This window comes from Suricata suricatta, chromosome 12 (genome assembly GCF_006229205.1).
Source record: "Suricata suricatta isolate VVHF042 chromosome 12, meerkat_22Aug2017_6uvM2_HiC, whole genome shotgun sequence".
NCBI classification, from domain to species: Eukaryota; Metazoa; Chordata; class Mammalia; order Carnivora; family Herpestidae; genus Suricata; species Suricata suricatta.
Window position 1 is genome coordinate 8,815,289 of NC_043711.1, and position 20,617 is coordinate 8,835,905.

Genomic DNA, 20,617 nt, shown 5'->3' on the forward strand with positions numbered 1-20,617 from the left:
AAGACAGGGGTTAGTGGAGGCAGGGGTGAGGCTGCGCTCTCGCTGGCTCCCTGCGCACACGGCGAGGCCATGACGCCAGGGGCGGGGGGCGCCTCGGCTTGCAGGGGCGGGGGGAGAAGGCATGAGGGAAGGTCCCTGAGCCGTCCCCGGACACTCGCAGACCCTGGGGCAGAGGGACTCGGTTGGGGTGTGCGAATGCTCGGGGCGAGTGGGGGGGGACCCTCCCCCAGGGTTCTCTCTCCACAAGCTAAATGCTACACTGGGGGGAGGGGGAGCGCATGGAATAGAGGACAAGGGGACAGCATCCAACTGCTGTGACCTAAAATCAAAAGAGGAAGAGTTAGGAACCAGCCAAAATGTCAAGCCCCAGCCCCGCAGCTCGCCCCAGGCTCTCGGTCTCACGGAGGGCTTGTCTGGGGCTTCGGGAAGGGCAAAGAGGGCTCTCCTCCCCACCTTCCTCCTGAGGCCTCCCCTCCAGGCTGCTGAGGGCTCCGCTACCGCTTTCTCAGGCCCCAAGCCCAGTCTGAACTAGACTCCCCATTAGTGGTTGGCGGGCTCGGAGGTTCAGGATGGCTCCTCTGAGGGCCCCGCAGGCTTCCTGCTGTTCCACGCAGCACCGGGTGGGGACACCCTCTGCAGCCACCACCTGTCAGTCAGGAGGGAGCACTCTGGTGCCTAAGGGCAGGAGAGCTCGTGCCCTTTGTGACCGTGAAGATGCAAGGGCCACGGAGGCGCTGTGTCTTCTGCCGTGGCCTTGTGTGGTCACTTGGACCAGCGCGATTCCGATCTCACGGCCAAGTGCATCTGCCAAGGGAGCCAGGCCGGCCCCTTTCCCGTGGCTCCCAGTAGAGCAGAGGCTGAGAGGCCTCTGGCTTCCTGCCTGGGGCCTGGCCTGCTGGTCCTCATCATCCGGAGGCCTCTCAGTGAGGGGCGGGGGAGATTCAAGGGAGGCAAAGTTCTCAAAATCTTCAATGCTCGACTCCTTCCCTCATCTCCCAGAAAGCCTGGCGCTTGGGCATGGGTGGTACCCAACCGGTTCACCTGCAGTGTGCGAGGGCACTGATTCTCATCTCTTCCCTCCAGGCTGGCCCCTCTGAGATCCCAGCTAGCTCGCTAGGGACCCAGTGGGCCGAAGTCTGGCCCTGGCCTAGCCTCGGGTGTTCTGGCGCCAGAGAAAGGCGGGCGATATGGACGGAGGACCTGGGTGACTCCTTACCACGCTGCGGGGTCGTACTCGGCCCAGACACGCACGTACTCATCCAGGTGGTGGGGGCCCAGGATGGAGGAATCTCGGGTGAGGTACTCAAAGTTGTCCATGATGACGGCGACAAAGAGGTTCAGCATCTGTGGGGACCCCGGGGACCAAGAGGGAGTGGGGGAGAGCGAGACACACCCAAACACACATACACAGGGGCCCAGAGAGAGAGCGGGAGGGAGAGAGGTGAGGTGGGGGAAGGGAGACAGAGAAAGAGAATGATGGGAGGGGGTAGAGATGAAAGACATACACAGGGTACCCAGGAGCAGATGGGGATATGGAGACGGAACAGAGAGAGACCAAGATGGAGACGGAGGGAAATACAAAGAGACAAAGACCAAAAATGACAGACAGAGAGAGTTGGAGAGAGAAGGGGGAGAGGCTATGTGAAATGGGGGCCAACCCCAGGGGACCGCCATGACCCCAAATCTTCCCACACCTGTCCCCCAACGAGGCCAAAGTGAGTGTTCCTTGTGGGCTGTATACCAGCCCCAGCACACCGTAAGCAAGTGTTTCTTGGATGGATGGATGGATGGGTGGATGGATGGACGGATGGATGGGTGACTTTTCCTGCCGCCACCTGCATCCAGTGGCACCTTTCCACATATTCTTCTAGTCCTTAGCACATGGAGGGCTTGCAACATCTTGACCCTAAGCCTTTGCAAATGTTGCTCCTTTAGTGACCATCACGATCTGTCTCCCTATGGGTAGCAGCATCTGGGGAACTCCCTCCTTTATACTTAAGAGGCTTTGGCTGGGTGTGGCCAATCCCCACTTGATGGCTCCACAGGCAGTGGCCATGTAACCCAGGCCTGAGATTGGCTAGGGAGGGGCACATGACCCAAGGTGGCCACTGAGAGCCTTCCCTGGGATTTGTGCTGACACTCGGGTCGCCATTTTGCCTCCACAAGGAGAAAGTCTGGAGCCTGTGTGGAGAAGGGCAGAGAGGATGGGGTCTGTCTGTCTGGCTCCGGCCTCGCCTGGACCTTTCAGTTACACTGAGTCGATGAACTGCGTATGCTGCTTACTGCCGTTAAGTTTCTGCTGCTTGCAACCAATGTGATTAAAACGGGTCCTGGAGCCTGCTCACCATCCCTGCAGGCCTCCCTTGCCTGAATCTCCCTCGTCACAGCACACATCAGGCCATATTGCTATCACCTGCCGACTGAGAGAACCGTGTTCTGCCATCGTATCCCAGTGCCTGGCATCTGGCCTGGCATGGAGTAGGCACCAAATAAATGTTGAGATGTAAACATAGAAGGTGCTTCCCAAATAACTCATAAGCCTAGGTGTCCCTAACTCCAGTGACTCAATTTTTAACTCATTTTCATGATACTGATTGAGCACCTGCTGTGTGCATGTCGCTGTCCTAGGTGCTGGGGATCGAGCGGTGAACAAAAAAGAAATCCCTGTCCCTGTGGGGGTGTTGGTCAAGTGTAGACGTCCTCCCGGGGGCCTGCCCTTCCAAGATGGGCTGTATTAGAAGATGTTGTCCCCACATGTACCCGTAGCTGCGTGGACAACGGTGGCCATTTGACCAGAGGCTGGGCTTGCCCTTTCAGACCCTTCTGGGAGTCTGGAACTGGACAGTGGACCCTCTGGAGATAGAGGCTGCGAATCTCCCAGTGTGAGGCCACCAGTGTGAAGACCGAGAGGGTGCTGGGCTTTTGCTGACAGATGCTGGCGTTGGGCCGGGGTGTGCACACCACATCTCCTGCACTCCCTCAGCAGCTGGCTGCTTGTCTCCTGCCGGTGGGAGCCACGGTCAGGAAACCAGACCGGGAAGGACAGGCCAAGGGACTCCTTTTGCTGTACCGCGGGTTGAATTGTGAGTTGTGTTGTGTCCCCCTCAAAAGACAGGTTCAAATCCTAACCCCTGGCACCTGTGCATGTGACCTTATTTGGGAAAAGAGTTTTTGCGATGTCATCAAATTAGGAACAGGTCATAAAGATCAGGGCAGGCCCTTGATCCCATCTGACTGCTGTCCCCCTAAGAGAGAAATCCGGACACAGAGGCCATGTGAAGACAGAGGCAGAGACTGGAGGGATGTGGCCACACGCCAAGGAATGCCTGGGGCTGTCAGAGGCTGGGAGAGGCCGGGAAGGACTCTCCCCCAGAGCCTTTGGAGGGAGCAGGGCCCTGCCGACACCTTGATGGGTTTTAGCCTCCCTCTGTCGGAGGACAGATCTTTGCTGCGTGAAGCCACCCAGTTTGTGATCCTTTTTCACCAGCAGCCATGGGAAACCATCACCGTCTGCAACGGTCTAGGGGTAGCAGACAGTCTTGGTGCTGGGACCCCCTCAGCGGTGCCGGGGTGGTGGGGCTGGGTCAGTGCACCCTCTTTTCCTTTTAACTCCCCAGTCCTGGCCTCCCCACAGCTGGGAATACTGGGTGGCTTCAGTGTTTTCTATTTCTCTTTCAACCCCGTGTAGCCCACCCCTGCATTAAATCTCCTCTGCTTAAAACCCCTAATACCTAGATGATTTCTGTTCCTCTGACTGCTCCAGGGAGCGGGGAGAACATAACCAGGATCCTGCGTAACTAGACCGGCCAAGGGACCAGCTGTCAGCGCTGCCAGTTTTTCCCTCAGTGTAACCCAGGAGTGCTCTAGTGGGGGAGGCTCTGTCCTTCCCCTCTATGCCTGGGGACACTGTCCGTGTCTGAAGGCACGATACTCCAAAACACCCTGCGGTGTGCAGAGCAGAGAGCGAGCCAGCCCACGTGTCAACAGTGGGGCATCGAGAGGCCCCGGCTAACCTAACCCCTGGCTGGCTCAGAGACGCTGTGGAGGCAGCAAGCCTGAGACACAGCCGTATTCTAGAGAAATCCATGCCCCTGCGCGGGAGCCAGGTCAGGAAGCCCACCCTCGCATATCCACAGACTCACCAGAAAGGAGCACAGGAAGATGAAGGAAACGAAGTAGAAATAGGCAAATTCATTGCCGCACTCGGGAGTCAGGATGCCAGAGTTCTTATCGCACGGCTTCCCGCTGAGGCAGGAGAGCATGATGTTGTGCCAGGCCTCCCCAGTGGCACTCCTGGGAACAGAGAGGGGGCATCAGAGACCTGGGCACCCAGCCCTGGACACTAGTACCCTCCAGAGAGGCAGAGCACTGGGCTCTGGAGTTGGACTGGCATGAGTTCAAGTCCAAGGTAAATCACCTTTTCTCTCTGGGAGCTAAGAGAGGTGATTCTTATCCTTTGGCAGTGCATTAAAGTTCGTGGGGAGCCTTTCAACAATGAGGGTGCCAAAGCCTCACTCCCACAGACTCAGTTTCAATTGATTTGGGGTGGGGCCCGGGGATGTAGGGATGTTTTAAATGCTCCTGGCCCTCCAGGCAATCGTCATCTTACTACCTCCCCGCTACGTCTCTCTGGTCCAGGCACACTGGGAACCTTGCTGTCTCCCAACATGACAGTCAGATTCCTGCCTCAGGGCCTTTGCACTTGCTCTACCTGCTGCCTGGATTGCCCTTCCTCAGATAGCCACACGGCTCCCTCCCTCAGCTATTTTTTTCACGTGTCACCTGCCTCCAGGGAGGCATGACTTACTAGAGTCTGTTCCTTTAGTCGTTGCTAAATTAAAATTTTTTTATTGTAGCCAAATATACATAATATAAAATTGATCACTTTAGGTACGTTTTAAGGGTATAGTTCAATGGCATTCAGCACAGCCACAATGCTGTGTGCACCCGTCACCAGTGCCCACCTCTGGAATCTTTCATCCGTCCCAAACTGGAGACTTGTACCCTTTAAACATTAGCTCCCCAAAGTCCAGTCATGCAGCCCCTGGCAATGTCTAGTCCACTGTTTCTTCTCTATGAATTTGCCCTTTCTAGGTATTAGTTGTTCTTTTGTGCCTCCACTTCCCTCTTAACCTTTTTTGTCCCCTTCTAGCACTCTCCATCATTAGCTCCCTGATTGCTAATTATGGGAATAGAAGCATGGGAATAGAAGCATCCAGATGGCAGAGACTCTCTCTCTTTCTGCTTTGCTGCCAGTACCTTCTGCAATGCCTGGCACACAGTAGGTGCTCAGTAAATCTCCGATGAGCAAATGAAGGAATTCTAATGGGCAGCCAGGAGTAAAACTGAAGCCTCAGGATCCATAAGCCTCAATTTCCTCACCTGTCAGATGGGGTTGCCAGGAATCCCCACCTCACAGGATGGTCAGGATTCAGAGAGGTAATGTCTGAAAATACCTTCTGCACTTGAATCCCAGGGCTTTTAGCTTCAGCCTAGCCAGTGTCCCTTGGCCCCCCATGCCCAGTCCAAGCCCCACTGGACAGAAGAGGACACGCCCCCAGCAGTAGAGAACAGAGAGGACACGCCCCCTAGGGGGAGAGGAGAAAGAGGACACGCCCCCTTCAGGAAGAGAGGGAAGAGGACACGCCCCCACCAGAATAGGAGGGTGAAAAGCATGTCCGGTCTCTCACCTGAACAGAAGCATAAGGGCCTGGAAGAAGGTCCGGAAGTTATTGTGCTCAGTGATTTGGAACTCATCCTCATCACTGTCCTCATCCTCCACGTCGATGCCGATGTTGCCAAACACCTGGGGAACCGGAGCGTGGTGACCAGGGGTAGCCATGCCTTCAGTGGCTCCAGGGAAACCCCACTCAATCCCCACGGCTGTCTCTCCAAACAGGGTTCCCCTGACCCACCTCTGCCTGAGGGCGGTGGCCCTCCCAGAGAGGGCTCTGGGGACATTAGGGGTGGGCGCTCACCTGCATCCCGATGATGGCGTAGATAAAGAAAAGCATGGCAATCAGCAGACAGACATAGGGCAGGGCCTGGTGGGAAGGAAGGCAATGAAGGACAGTGCCGGAGTGGGGGTGGTTCTCTTATCCACACGGTTTCCCTCCCTTGTCCCCGGTGCTCCGCCCCATGGGGTTGGGTGGTCCCAAGCTGTGCCAGAGAGATGCCAGGGCTCGATGGGCCTCTTTGAGGCCATGGCTGCAGGACATCAGGGGCATTCCCCTCGGAGCTCTCCAGCTGCCCCAGGGGCAGGCAGTCCAGAGAAACAGACTCTCAGCAAAGTGCACCACACAGGCGTTTCCACCGGATTTGCACTCTCAGCCAGAGCAGGGGCGGGGGGATGATCTCCTAGGCCCTAGGCTGGCGTGCAGGGCTCACCTTGAAGGACTGCACAAAGGTCCAGAGAAGAATTCGGATGGTATAGCCCTGACGGAGGAGTTTGATGAGCCGGGCAGCTCGGAAGAGGCGGAGAAAGCTCAAGTTGATGAAGTTGTTCTGGGGAGGTGGAGAGAAAGGGTGACCACTCACCCACCCCCAGGGGCTCAGAGCCGTCACCACTCACAGAGGCCCCTACATGAAGCCAACCAACAGGAAAAGCGAGCCAGACCCCAAATAAGGAGGGAGAGAAAGCACTATTAATGCAATGGTGCGGAGGAAAAAACGTCGAAAAAGGAACAAAGTTAGGGAAGAGGGGGAGGTAAATGGGGGGGGAAGACAACTCAAAAGCAAAAACCCACCCAGCCAGCCCCACCAGCAATAAGGAAAAGGAAAGAAAAAGGCAGGAAGAGAAGGGAACCGGGTGGGGTCGGGGTGGGGAAGAAATAACAAAAGAACAAGGAAAAGAAAATATATCCGAATCATCCAATCAGGAAAAAAATCGAGATGGTTTTTGTTTCTCCCAACAACCAAATGCACTGAGACAATAGGACACAAGCGGGTCAAGTTGCCGAATCCATCACACGTGTACGGATGCACAAACACCAGGGCGGGGTGGGGGCTAGCCAGCACGCTCAGGCCTGGCGGACATGTGCGGGGTCCCAGGGCATGTTACGCTCCGGGCCAGAAATGCATCTGTCGTGGGACTCAACGGGCACCCTGCCCTGCCCTGCCGAGCTGCCCACCCGCTCCTGCCCGCCCTGACCTCACCCCACGGCCAAGAGGAGCAGCGGCTCGAGCCAATCGGAGAAGCGGAAGAGCATCTTTTCTTACCCCCTTGGCGAGCGGGAATGGGGAGGACGGGAGGGAGCTGGGGCTGGTCTGCTGCAGGGCGAGTCCTCGCTGCCCGCTGAGTCGGAGAAGATGCATTTGGGGCCCTTTTCCCCCCTCTCAGGGATGGCTTCTCAGCTTCTGGGGCTGGGTGGAGTAGCTCGGGACCAGGCCTGCGGGAAGCAGGAAGTACGCAGCGCCCATGGGTGGGTGAGCTCGCAAACAGCCCGGGCCCCCTGAGGGGCCGGTGCTGGACGTGGGGCTGCCCCTGCCCCCAGGACCCCCCTGGGTGGACCCTGTCTCCTCACTGCTTCTACCTCCTCCCGCCCAAGCCGGGAGAGCTTCCCGGGAAGGGGGCAGCCAACTGGGAGGGGAGCGAAGAAGAGACCAGGCAGAGATGGGGCAGGAGTGCCTGCTGGGGCCTCAGGGTTGCCAGTGGGGGGACAGGAAGCTAAAAGTCACGAATGCACCAAATCTGGCTGATGAAGCTATCTTGCTCGGCCTGAGCAGCTTCCGTTTTGTTGCGATTAAACATAGTTGCCAGTGTTTGAAAATCAGACTTCTCTCCCAAATCTGGCTTTCCGGCAAGACTGGACCTTCCTGGTTGGCATAAGTTAGTTGGGGCTCAGATGCGGCTGGCCCCGCCGAAACAGGCCACACGAGCCCTCCAGGTTGCCAGGGTCCCCGTGTTCTAGAAACGGCACCTGCTTTCCTGGCGTATGGCATCTGCGTCGATGCCGGAGGCCACTGGGAGTTGGAGAGCCCAGCCTCGGGCGGACTTGGAAATCTTGCTGGTCAGTCAACCAGCGTTGGAGGCAGAGGGGTGTTAACTGGAATCTGCTCTCTGGGGTTTGGGGAGCTGTAGACACAGGCCATGTAGCAAGATGGGTGCTGGCCTAGCCCTCACCCCATAAATGGCACAGGGGTGACCCCTTGGTTGCCCGGACAATCACAGCAGTCCTTTGGTTCTCAAAAGTCTGGACGATGAAGTCTGTGGGCATCCTGCTTGGTGACTCCTGGGGGGATTCCCAGTGACTAGCTCTGCGTCTTGCACTGGCTCCGGCCCGGGAGCCGAGAGGCAGGGATGGGGGTCCACAGAATTTCTGGGGCTGCCAAGAGGCCTCTGGATTTGCCGGCCAAGCCTAGGGTGCATCTGGGGACACGTCAGTTGGCCCTTAGGCCCTTAGGATAGGGGCGGGGGCTGGGAGATCCTACCTTGACCATCCTGCGCCCAACCACCGTGAGAATGTCCCAGGGGCCTCAAATAAGCTCCCAAACCCAGCTCAGCCGAGTCACTCCCTGTGCCCCGCTGACCTGACTCCCAGCCTTGCCTGGCCACCCAGCTCTACCTGGGGACGGAGCCGATGGCCCAGGTGTCCCCAGCCCTTCCCGGCCATCCCCAGAGTACAAGCCATCCCTTCATGGGGCGGGTCATAACATGTGAACGCTGTCCATCATGCAGAAGCAGGCGGGCCCTGGAGCAGCCTTGGGACCCGGGGCAGAGGGGGGTGGGGGGAGGAGCCTGCCACCATGCGGGAGAAGCAAGGGGGCCTCGCGGGGAGACGCGTGCAGAGAGCATGCTGGCCTTCTTGGAGCTGAGGGAGGAGACACATGGGGGACGTAGGGGGGTGGAGATGACAGAGGTCCAGGTGATAGGGCAGGGGGAAGGGACTCATCTGCCCTCGCCCACCCTCCATCTCTTCTTGGTTCTGCATCGAGTCCTTCAAGGGCTCCCAGAACGGGTGACTGCCCTCTTCCCAGCTCCCACCTTTCCGTCCACAGGCCCAGGAGGAGCGGCTGTGCTGCCCTTCAACCCTGCCCTGTGCTTCCTGGTTCAAGGGCGGTGGGGTGGGATGCAGGCCCTGGAAGGCTTGTGGTCCCCAGAGGTGCGAGAGCTCAGAAGGACAAAGGAACCAGCCACCTGAGGGCTCCAGAGAGAATCCTGTCCCTGGCAGACCCCACCTGAGGGGACTTTGCCTCTGGGCTCCAGGCCCCATAAGCGCCCGCCTCCCCAACTTCCTCTGGGGTGCTCTTAAAGACACTTCAAACTCACCATAGCTGTGCTCTATGCCTGTCCTCTCCCCCCATTGGGTTCCTTCTGGCGTTTTCTAAATTCTATCTCCCAGCTGAAGCCAGACTCAGATCTCTCCAGGTGCCTTTCTACCCCAGCCCAGACCCACCCCATCCCCAGGTCCCGGAGTAGCCCGTGCACAGACAGCCAGTCCCCTCTCCCTGGGATTCCCGGTGCCCACTTCCGGCCCAGCACCCCCCCTCCCCCGCCCGGCCACTGCCTCACAGCCTAGGCCACCCTGTCTAATCACACTTCCAAAACTGGCCCTGCTCTAAATGCTCCCAGGTTTCCACTAGGCCCCAGGGGCTTACTGCCTTCTGCCCTCTTCACTGTTCCCGGGGTCAGCCTTCCTTGGCTCTCTCTGCTCCAGCCACACCCCCTTAACTTGCAGACCCTGGCCCCTGCGTGATTCCTCTTGACACAGGGCCTTTGCACGTGCTGTTCTGGGCCTCAAAGGCCCTTCCCCCCACGCTTTGGTCTTGTTAACACTGCTCATTCTTTAGCTCATAACCTACTTGTAACTTCAGGTGGGTCTGAGTGCCTATCTGACCAATGCCCGGCTTCCCCACGTTGACTTTATGCGAGGGGGTGGCAGTGATGGTGTCCACCACTCCACCTGGGGCACCGCATTTGCAATCAGTCACCATTTGCTGGATGGCTGTGCGTGGTACTGGCAGGAGTCCTTCAAAGGGGTCGGAGGTGGTGGGCACGAGGCGGAGGCTGGTGGAATGTACCAGAGTGAGAGGAGAGGAAGGAGTCGAATAAGTGGGAGGGTGTGTGCTGTGGTGGGGGCATTCATGTGCAGGCTGGGTGGGTGTGCCAGGGAGGGGTGGGCGTGCGTGCATGCATGCGTGTGTGTGGTGGGGAGAGGAGAGACAGGGAGAGCACAAGAACAGGAGAGAAAGGGAGAGAGGGTGTGCTGCGGGAAAGGGGCGAGGGCACATGTGTGCCGTGGCGGCGTGTGCGGGGGCACGTGAGCACGTGAAGGCCAAGGCTCCAGGGGAGGGTCTTGTCCGGCTGGCCTGAGTCCCGGCCCTCAGCCCTCCTCCTCGGGCCAGTCACACCCATGGGCCTGGAGTTTCCTGGGGCCCAGGCTCCATGAAGCTGATCAGGGGACAGGAGCAATGACCGGGCGTCCCAAAGGCTCTGACTGTAGGGACGTGCGTGAGGGATGGGGTGGGAGACCCAGCCGGCTGGTCAGTCCTGCGGGAGGCGCCACACAGGGCAAGCCCACCCTTTTCTTTGCGAAAGACGAAAACCAATCCATACAGAAAACCCTAATTCAGAACCCAATAAAAAACGAGAGAGAGAGAGAGAGACAGATTCCAGGGATGAGGAGGGAGGGTGGGTGGGTAGACAGACAGACTGGGTAGGGGCGCTGGGGGAGGGGGAATGCATCAGGCAACCCAAGTCCAGAAAGCCCAGGGCGGGACGTGCAGTGCTGATGCTAGAAGATGCGTTCACAGTTAATGTAAGGCATTTAGACTTCAGAAAGAAGTAAGACCAACCGGATTCTAGATGCAGATGTTGAAGATGGAAGGGGAGCGGGCGGGCGGGGGGCAGTTGGGGAGGCGTGTTCAGCGTTTTTTAGGTTGATTTGTAACCAGTGCCAAAACACCAATGGGTTTCGGTTCCCGGGCGGGGAGTGGGGGTGGTGGGTTGGGAGATAGTCATTGGTGTATGAACACACAGACCACGTCATGGATGAACAAATGAATTTCATAGTGCATTTTGATTGGATGAATTTTTCAGACGGCGTTGTGCCAATATACAGTTTAAAGAGCAGGCATGAAAAGAGACAAGACAAGAAACAGTCATTAACCATCGCACGCAGGGCAAACCCACGTCCCCTGGCCACTTGGGGGCGGCAGCTGGGGCCCAGGGGGCCTCGAGCCCTTCCCCCTCGCCCACAGCCCTGGGGATTTACTCCCCCTGCCTCAGCCTGGCGGAGTTCTGGCCTGAACCTAGCGGGCTTACCTGGGAGGCAGAAAAGGGGTGGCTGTGGGCTCCTTGCCCCGCAGGGCAGGCCCCCCTTCAGCCCAGGTCGGGAGATAACCTCCTAAGAGGGTCCCCACACCCACCCTCTACCTCCCGCTCCAAACGATTCTAATTCCGAGCCCCGGGGGATGGGGTGGGGGAGGTGACTGGCAAACCCAAGCACAATGGCAATCCACTGCGGACCCAAGTCCGCTCACAGCAATAACAGCTACGGCGTTAGCAATAATAATAACCACGGCCAGTTGTGAACGGTGTATTTCCGGCAGGTTCTGTGCCAAACCCTTCATGTGGATCGCTCCCACTTGTTAAAGGCGGCCAGGTCCCCCCCTAGAACGCCAGCCCTGTGGGGGCAGGTGCTCTTGTCTGGTTTTGCTTTGTTCACGGCCTCCAGCACCTACGACACTGCCCGGCACACAGCAGGCGCTCAATGAGTGCCCACTGAATGCGTGCACGAAGGCGAACCTCGAAAGGATCCGATGAGGTTAATTATGAGTTATCCCCGTTCTGCATGAGCGGAGGGGGGTCAGCTGGCAAAGTCAGACAGCTCGTGGGGAGGGCGGCTCGACTTCCTGTAACAGCCTGGCGCCCTCCCCTGTCCTCGGCCAGCCAGCAGGGGCGGTGGGGGTGCAGCCCCATGGGTCTCTTACTACTGGTGACCGGAGCCTGCGACCAACCCCTCCACGTGCTCTGCGGGGGGCCACCTTCCAACCTCTCGTACTGGCCCAAAGCAGTCATGTGCTCAGCTGGGGGGTGAGATATGTTTTGACTCCCAGCTGGAGCTCTGGATCCCTTAGAGACCGAGGCTCTGGCCCTCTGGCAGAGCACAGGGGCCAGGCGGGGGACACCCCAATGGGGACAGCCCCACGGACCTCTCTAGAGGAAGGGGTTAGACATGGGATGAAGGGAAGGGAGAATTTCTGGCTCAGGGGAACTCATGGCAAAGAGGTGTGGCCAGGATACCACTCGGGAGGGGGTGTCGGGGGACATATCAGAGAATGGCCTCCTCTTCTGTGTAGCACGTTAGTCCCAACGGCCGTTCATGGTGGGAGAATGAGTCAATTGATCCCTTTCTGCTCAGGGCTCTAATGGGGCCACCCCAGGGGTCACCAGTGAGTTCTCAGGAGGTACCAGGTCTGCGTGACCTTGGGCAGGCCCCTCACTTCCCCGGGCTCTGGGCATCAGCTTCCCCATCTGTGAAATGGGGCAACACCTTCTTCCTCAGGCCACACCCCAACCAGGTCTCTTCTCCACTTTTCTCTGCTTGTTCTGAGCACCTCCTCCACTCCCCTCTCTCTGGTCTTCTGGGTCCCTTCTGGCTATAGGCATGGTCCAGGAGAATGGAAGGGAGATGGGCTTGGGTATTTTTCCCCCAATGCCCTAAGCCTGCTTTGGCCTTCCTTTTGGGCAGAGGCTCTATACCCCCCAGGGCCCCCTGGTCCACAGCTCCTGCTGGGTGGCCCCTCCCCATTCCAGCTCAAATTTCCTCCCCACTTCAGCACCTGGGAAGGTGACAGCTCCTCAAGGATGGGGGGTGGGTGGCACTTTGCCATCCTGGTCTGCCTTCTTCGCCTCCCCTCCGTGAATGAGTGGTCTCTGCTGTCCAATCCCCTCAGTTAAACCCTCCAAAGGAATTCTTTTGTCTGCTGACCCCCTGACCTGTACCACGAGCTAATCCACGTGAATCGCTTGGCACTGTGCCCGCCATGCAACTAAGTGTGCCGTTCTGGGTGGCCATTATTTTTATTGCTATTATAATGAGGTTGGTATCCTTTCCCACCCTTGACTTTGACATCTTTGCCCTTTTGCTCCCCGTGAAGGCTCCCCCGTGAAGATTTCCTACCCTCCCCACCAGTTTCCTGAGACCTCCCAGGCCTGGGCTTACTCAAAAATGGCCGAAGAGGGTATGTGAGACAGGAGCTCTGGGGCCCTGAGTCAGATGAGAGGGAAGGATGAGGCAGCCTGTGGGGCCACCACGGAGAGGTCCAGGGACCCCGACCCCACCCCAAGTTGCAAGCCTCCCAAGCCCAGGGACAGAAGAGGGTGGACATCCTAGGGACCTTCCTGAGGCCCTAGGAGTGGAGTCCCCTGTTGGCCCCACGGCCACGGCTCCCTCCTCAACCTCCCTCCATGAACCAGAAGATGGTTAGTTCAAACACAACAGACTTAAAGCTGGTTGGGTCCCCAGCACTGTGTGGGGTTTGGGGGCAGGGCTTAGCCTTGGGGATCCTTTAATTGTCTCAACGCACTCATCCATGTTATTTATTCATTGGTCAACGGCCAAGTTGCAGGAAAGTTCATGCTGCAGTGCTGGCCCCATAGCCGTGGCTCCCCCATCTCCCTGAGCCACCCTCCGGAGGGGCTGTCCTTGCCCCCAGGGTCCCCGCTTCTCCCTCTTTGGTCACAGTCAAGTGCTGGCCCGAGTCAGGTAAGGCTTTTGGGACTGCTGCTTCTGGAAGATTCCCTCCCCTCCACCCATTTTCCACCCAGCCAGGAGTTACCCGGAGAGAAGCTGGAGGGAAACTTACCCCAAACTCAGTCACGAGGATGTCGGTGATGCTGCCCAGAACAGTCACAAAGTCGAAGATGTTCCAGGCATCGCGAAAATAATTCTAGAATGGGGACCCACAAGACAGAGATGCCAACGCAGGGCTCCGTGCCTGGCTGCCACGGCCGGCCCCAGGGTGCAATGGGGCACGGCTGCCGATGCCCGAGTGCCCGCCACACTTCTGGTCATTCTAATGGCACAGTGCTGCTGTACGGGCTGCTTAGTGTCCCCCTCCCTGGGACCCTCATGGCTCTCCCGGCCCCAGAGGGGACCTTGAAGGCCCGATTTCGCTCTCCTGGAGACAGAGGGCTACCCTTAAGGCTTGCCAGTCCCTCTGGGGCTCCCTGAGACCTCAGATGCTTTAATAAATGATGTCACTGGGATCCTCACATAGACCCTCAGAGCAAAGGATTATCACCCATTTCACAGGAGGCCCGAGAGTGCGATGTGACTCACCCATCTGGGGTGAGCAGCACAGAGGGGAAGAGTCAGCACTGAACTCAGTTCAAGCCCAGGGTTTGTGTTCAGGACTGCCTCTGCTACACCAGGATCGCTGAGACAGGGGACTGTGGGTTCGAATCCCAGCGTAACCAGGGCACAAAGGACTTGGGGACACAGACCAGGCTGGATTTCCCAGCCCCCCTGTGGTTAGATGGGGCGGCCCGTGTCTAGTTACAGCCAAAAGGCTTTATGCAGAGGTAGTGAGAGTCACCTCCCAGCCAGTACAGGACTCACCCAGAACCCTTTTACCCTTGAGCTTGGTGACCATCATCAATGCTCCAGGTGGAGGGTGCTCTGTGAGTCCAGCTGAATGCCAACAAAACCCTTGTTGATGGAAGTGACAGACAAACGGTGGGGTGGGGGTGGGGGGTTGTGTCCTACACCTCAGCCTGACCTGTCCTGACTGTCACATTCCTGGGCCGGGTGCTGGCTCAACCAGGTCACACGGGTAGAGCACCTTGCTGTTAAAATACTGAAATGTTCCCCCGTTTGAGCTCACACCGAGCAGCACCTCTGCCTGAATGCAAGGGTCTGGTTCAAACAGAGAGCCCTCTCCTCTAGATTCAGTGGGACCCACACCAAACGCGGCTTTCTCAGCGTCCTCACAAAGCAGGGGCCAGCTTGGGGCTCTTGGGTCCCCTTCTGAGTGGTCAGGTCCTCCCCGGAGCATCTGACCCTCACCGAAAAGGGCCTTTGGAGCTGTGCTTTCCAGGATCAAACTCTTTTCAGCATGTATGAGTTCAAGGTCCTAGGAGTTGGGACTGGGCTCTAGAGCCCTCTTCTGGAAGACCGGGGTATAACAGCAGTCAGATTGCAGTCAGAGTCTAGGGGTGGGGTTTGGTTTTACAGCAGGTGCTCAACCAACAGATGCTGTTTCATAATCATCTAAAAGGAATTCACATTTCACCTGCACACCTTCAGTTGCTCTGCCCACGGTCTTCCTCTGGTTGCAAATTAAACGGCTCCCCTGGGAGCAGCCCTTGACTATGACTGATGGGCCCTGGGAGCCTGGCGAGGCCACAGGCTGTGTGTGGGCCACTCCCCTCAGAGAGGTGGGCTGAGTGGGTGTTTGAGAGGGAAGCATCTTGTTTTAAGTCTAAGCTCAGTCACTCACTGGGGACCTTCTAGAAGGTCCCATTACACAACTCATCAGTTCAGGCCTTCTTCGCCTTTTTTTTTTTTTTTTTGGCTGTGACCTCCTTTGGCCTCCTGGTTAGACCTTCTCAGAGGAAGCTTTGTAAAGGCATAAAATAAAATACCCAGGGCTGCAACGGTGCCTGTTATATTGAAATACAATGATCAAAAAATAGTTTTAAATGATGATCTAATGATGAATGCCCTTCTTCATTAACACACGAAATCATTTCCAGTGGCAGGTGTGACAGTCACTGGCATTCGAAGCAAAGCTGAACGCAAACAAAACTTTGGAGGGTACCTGCCGCCCCTACCACGCCTATGGAAAGATCTGATTTGTATCCAGGACGCAGACAGTGCTGGCCACCCGGCCGGGGCTGGTCTGCCTTCAACACGGAAGGCAGTGTTCTTGTCCAGTTAGCAGCTTGTGAATAATAAAGATGTGGTTTGCTCACATCTAATTTCACAGCCCCCCCATTCTTCCCCCTGCACCCACAGATCAATGGGCTTCAGGTTAAGACCGCTTGCACTAGGAGGAGATAAAGAGAAGCTAGGGGGTCACAAACGTCATTTAAAACAGAAAAGCTACACCATCAGCAGAAGAGACAGCTTCACAGCACGGGGCCCACAACAAGGGCAGAGACGGGATTCGGGAAAATTTCATGTCGGTTGTGTCTTTTGGCGGGTCTGCTGTGTCCTTTGCAAAAATGTACACCTTACTGTGGATTGTGGTTAGAACGGACTTGGCCGGTCTGAACCTCAGTTTCCTTAAACTGGATGGTAATCGCCCTGCTCCCGCTTTGGGCAGTGAGGACTGACAGTATGCGCATGCGCCTGGCGCGCAGGGACGGTCCCCAAGGGCTGGGTCTCAGGCGTTCCCTCGCAGCGCAAGAATGACTGACTAGGGTCCGCGGACACTGGAGGGAAGCTCGGGCCGCCGCGGGGGTGGGGAGACCATCGCCCAGCACCCAGTGCCCGCCCCCCCCGCCCCCCCCATCCAAGGCTCCAGCCCCGAGCTTACCAGAATCCCAAAAGCCATGACTTTCAGCACACATTCCAGAGAGAAGAGGGAGGTGAAGACGATGTTGAATACCCTCAGGGCGTTTTCGTAAGCCACGGAGGCCCCGTAGAACTGGAGGAGAGAGGAGGAAGGACGGAGGGGTCAGCGGGCAGGGTGGGAGCTGCGGAGGCGGCTTTGGGACTGTCTTGTCTGGAGGAGCAGGCAAGACCTGGACACTGGGCTTCCCACCCCCCGCTGGAGGCGACGCAGGCCCCAGGGAAGCTGGCCATGGGCTGGGTTGATACGGCTCCTTTTAAGTGTATTTATTTATTTTGAGAGAGAGAGCGAGCGAGCACAAGAACAGGCACGGGCAAAAAGAGCTCGAGGGAGAGAGAGAATCCCCAGCAGGCTCCACACTGTCAGTGCATAGACTGATGTGGGTCTCGAACCCATGAACCGTGAGATCATGACCTGAGCTGAAACCAGGAGTTAGACGCTTAACCCACTGAGCCACCCAGGCGCACCCCCTCTTCTAATGCTTGCCTGTGCACCCCCATGAGACCGCTCCCCAGAACACTTCCAGCACCCCCAAAAGTTTCCTTGCGCTCCTTGCCAGTCAGGAACCTGCCCCAGAGGTAACTGCTATCCCGACTCCTCATGAAATCTTCTTGCCCAGACTACTTGATTAGATTCAAGTTTATCACCTTCAGCCCTGAGGACCGGGTTACAGGAGACGGGGCAGGTGGGAGACGTCACAATACCCCACGAGGAGACCAATGCACCCACAGGTGGGGCAGTTTTCATTCAACTCATCCGGTTTCCTCAAAAAGTCAACAGCATGGGGGAAAGAAAGGTATGGGAAGACAGAGATTTAAAAGACAACAACCAGGGACGCCTGGGTGGCTCAGTCGGTTAAGTGTCCGACTTCCGCTCAGGTTATGATCTCATGATTCAAGGGTTCGAGCCCCGCATCAGGCTCTGTGCTGACAGCTCAGAGCCTGGAGCCTGTTTCGCATCCTCTGTTTCTCTCTCTCTCTCTCTCTCTCTCTCTACCCCTGCCCTGTTTCACATGTGTGCTCTCTCTCTCTCAAAATAATCATTAAAAATAATAGATGAAATGTCCAGAATAGGTGAATCCACAGAGACAGAAAGCAGACTGGCGGTTGCTGGAGGCGGCAGGGGGTGGGGGGCGCGCAGTGACCACTCATGGGGTCGGGGGCTCCTGGGGTGATGAAATGTTCTGGAAGTAGGGGGAGGTGATGGCTGCACAGGGTGGCGAATGTCCTAAACTGCCCCCGCATTGCACGCTTTGATATGGCTAGTATGATTTTAAGTAGGCTCCACACTTGACGTGGACCCCCAACCTGGGGCTTTAACTCACAACCTTGAGTTGAGATCAAGAGTTAGATGCTTTAACCGACTGAGCCCCCCAAGCGCCTCTGACCTGGTTAATTTTATATTATGTGAATTTCACCTCAACAACAACAACAAAAAAAGAGAAAAATAGATGATGCAGACATTGAGCATGTTCCGAATGGGCACCTCGCAGTGACGGAGACCGGGTGATCAGGGACCCGGCACCCCGAGGGATGCTGGGTAGAATTTCAGAATCCCGGCCCCACCCCGGATCTGCTGAGCCAGAATCCACACACTTTCCCAAGGTCCCCGGATGATCCGTGAACGCGGGGCAGTTTGAGCAGCGCTGTGCGGTCCTATCCCTTTCTGCGCGTTCGAAACTGTTCAGGATCATCACAACGAGAAGATAAAAGAACTTGCTTACAGAGAAGCCTTTCGAGCAAAAATAGGCACCTGCTTTTTTGCCAATTCAAAAATTAGACGCTTAAATACTGAGCGTTTCCGAAGCGTGGGGACATGTGCTAATGTCTTTGCCTGAACTTCCTGGTTCGATCCCCACGCCCAACCCGAGGGCGGGAGGAAGGTGCTGCTATTATCAGTGTCATTCCATCAACCTACCGGAAAGTGACGCCTGATAGTTGCCGGCCCCCAAAGTTAAAACGCTGAGTTAAACAGCAGAGCTGGGTTTAAATCCTGCCCTTTGGTCTTCAAACCACAGGGTGAAAGGCTCTGACGTGTCACCCTGAAGAAGCTCTGTCGCCCCAAGGGTCGCAAGGTGCTTAGCTGCCCCTCCTTTCTCATTTCACCCATGAACATTTATCGAGGGCCTCCTGTTCCCTCCTAGCCAGGGATTTGCCTGCTGAACCCCAGGAATTCAGGGGCGAGCGGGACTTGCCTGGCCTCCTTTGGAGCCCACAGGCTGGTGGGGGGGCTGTTGGGCAAGCCAACACTGATATGAGATGCGAGAGAGCCGACAGGGTGCAAAGAGGGGTGCCTTGTGCAATGGTGGGAGCTGAGTCAGGGAGGGCTTCCTGGAGGAAGGCGCCTGCAGGAGAAGCCGGGAGGGGCCGGCCAGGCTGAGTGGTGGGAACCATGTGTCAGGTAGAGGGAACCGCAGAGCAAAGGCTCGGTGGTGGCACAGGATGCGGTTGGTCTGGGAAACGTGTGGTGGACCAGGCCCAACGGTGCCGGAGGGCGGGCGTGAGGGGCGGGCGCACCTGGGGGTCACGCAGTGCCGGCTGCTTACCTTCATCATGAGCACGATGGTATTGAGGGCGATCATGGCCATGATGGTGTACTCGAAAGGGGGGGACACCACAAACTGCCACATGCGGTACTGGAAGCTTTGCTTGTTCTGGGGCATGTGTCGGGTCAGCGGTTTGGCACTGATGGCGAAGTCGATGCAGGCCCGCTGCAGGAGGGAGGCAGGCGGCGTGAGGGCCCGAGGAGGGGAGGGGGGCCGGGCACTGCACCCCCTCCTGTAACTGGCCACGGCCCCCAGGCACGCCGGCTGGAGTCTGCCCCACCCCCCCTCCCCCCAGGATTCCTCACTCCCGTAAGCTCTTTGCCATGTCCCCTTCCTTCTGCCAACACCTAAGGCACCTCACAAACTCGCCATCTGCTGAACCTCACGCTGGCACGGCCCGGGGACCCCCTGAGTCCCCTTAGCCAACATGGGAAGTGGGTGCCATTAGTAACCCTACTTTGCAGGCAAGGAAAACCAGCTCAGAGAAGTTAAGCCACTTGCCTGAGGCGGCACAGCTGCTAAGGGAGCCAGACCTGAACTTAAACCGAAGTCTGACACTGAGTCTAACCGTTCTTTCCTACTGAATTCTTTACTTCTTTTCCGCCTTCTCTTTGAGGGAGGAAGGGATAATGGCTATTTAGTGTCAGGGGCCCACAGAGCAGAGGAAGGATGCCTTTCAGGCCCTCCAGCCAGCTCGGATGGTTCTAGAAGACCCAGGGGCCACATGTGTACTCTCGGGAGGACTGGCTTTTCATTCATTAATATTCACCATGCTGCCCTCGGGGATATCACAGTCCCCCAACCCACGGACACCAGACATTGATGTGTGACTTGCTCTGGCTCAGTGACATGTGGACGGAAGTGTCACTTCTGGGCACAGACCCTCCTCAAAATTGCAGTTGTTTGCCATGATCTCTTCTTGATCTGAAGGGTCTTAGAGAGCAGCCAGAATAAAGGTAAAACGTGGACCAGGGCCGCCCGGACATGCGGTGTTGGAGGAGAAATCAATCAGCCGCTTTGTGGATTCTGGCACTGAGATCCTGGCCGTGCTTGTTACTGCAGCACCAGCTCGTCCAGACTGACTGATACATACACCTGTTTTCTGCGTGTTTTCCCCTGGGAACCCCACGAGGGGCTGCCCTGCAGATGGAACGCTGCTGGGAGAATGAATGCCCCCAGGGGTGGGTTTCGGGGTGGGCATGTGCGCGGTGGGGGTGTTGGCACTTTTTAAAGGAAGGACGCAGCTGGGAAGCGGCACCTCATTTTTCTCCAGGCTGTACTCCTCCATCATCTTGTCCCCCTGTTCCTGGAAGGTGATGATGATCAAGGCCACGAAGATATTGACGAAGAAGAAGGGGAACACCACGAAGTAGACGACGTAGAAGATGGACATCTCCATGCGGTACCCGGGGCTAGGGCCCTGGTTCTCGAAGGTGGCATCCACAGAGTGCTTGAGGACCCTGGAGGTGGGGAGTGGGCGGGGGCAGGGGGAGAGTGGGACAGGCAACAGGAATGGAGGGGAACATTAAAAGAAAACAGCAAACAGATGGA

The 20,617-nt window shown here is 57.2% G+C and overlaps 1 protein-coding gene across 1 annotated transcript in view; it reads right to left on the bottom strand.

Moving 5' to 3' along the window:
- CACNA1A (calcium voltage-gated channel subunit alpha1 A) overlaps positions 1-20,617 on the bottom strand; it is a 287,057-nt gene that overhangs the window by 21,577 nt on the left and 244,863 nt on the right. Inside the window, exons 32-41 of the mRNA XM_029916601.1 lie at positions 20,325-20,526; positions 19,067-19,231; positions 16,486-16,596; positions 13,810-13,893; positions 10,795-10,800; positions 6,388-6,504; positions 5,979-6,044; positions 5,691-5,806; positions 4,143-4,293; positions 1,217-1,344 (exon numbers count right to left, since the gene is read on the bottom strand). Of these exons, the coding sequence (XP_029772461.1) occupies positions 1,217-1,344; positions 4,143-4,293; positions 5,691-5,806; positions 5,979-6,044; positions 6,388-6,504; positions 10,795-10,800; positions 13,810-13,893; positions 16,486-16,596; positions 19,067-19,231; positions 20,325-20,526 (1,146 nt within the window). The remainder of the gene's footprint in view (positions 1-1,216; positions 1,345-4,142; positions 4,294-5,690; positions 5,807-5,978; positions 6,045-6,387; positions 6,505-10,794; positions 10,801-13,809; positions 13,894-16,485; positions 16,597-19,066; positions 19,232-20,324; positions 20,527-20,617) is intronic.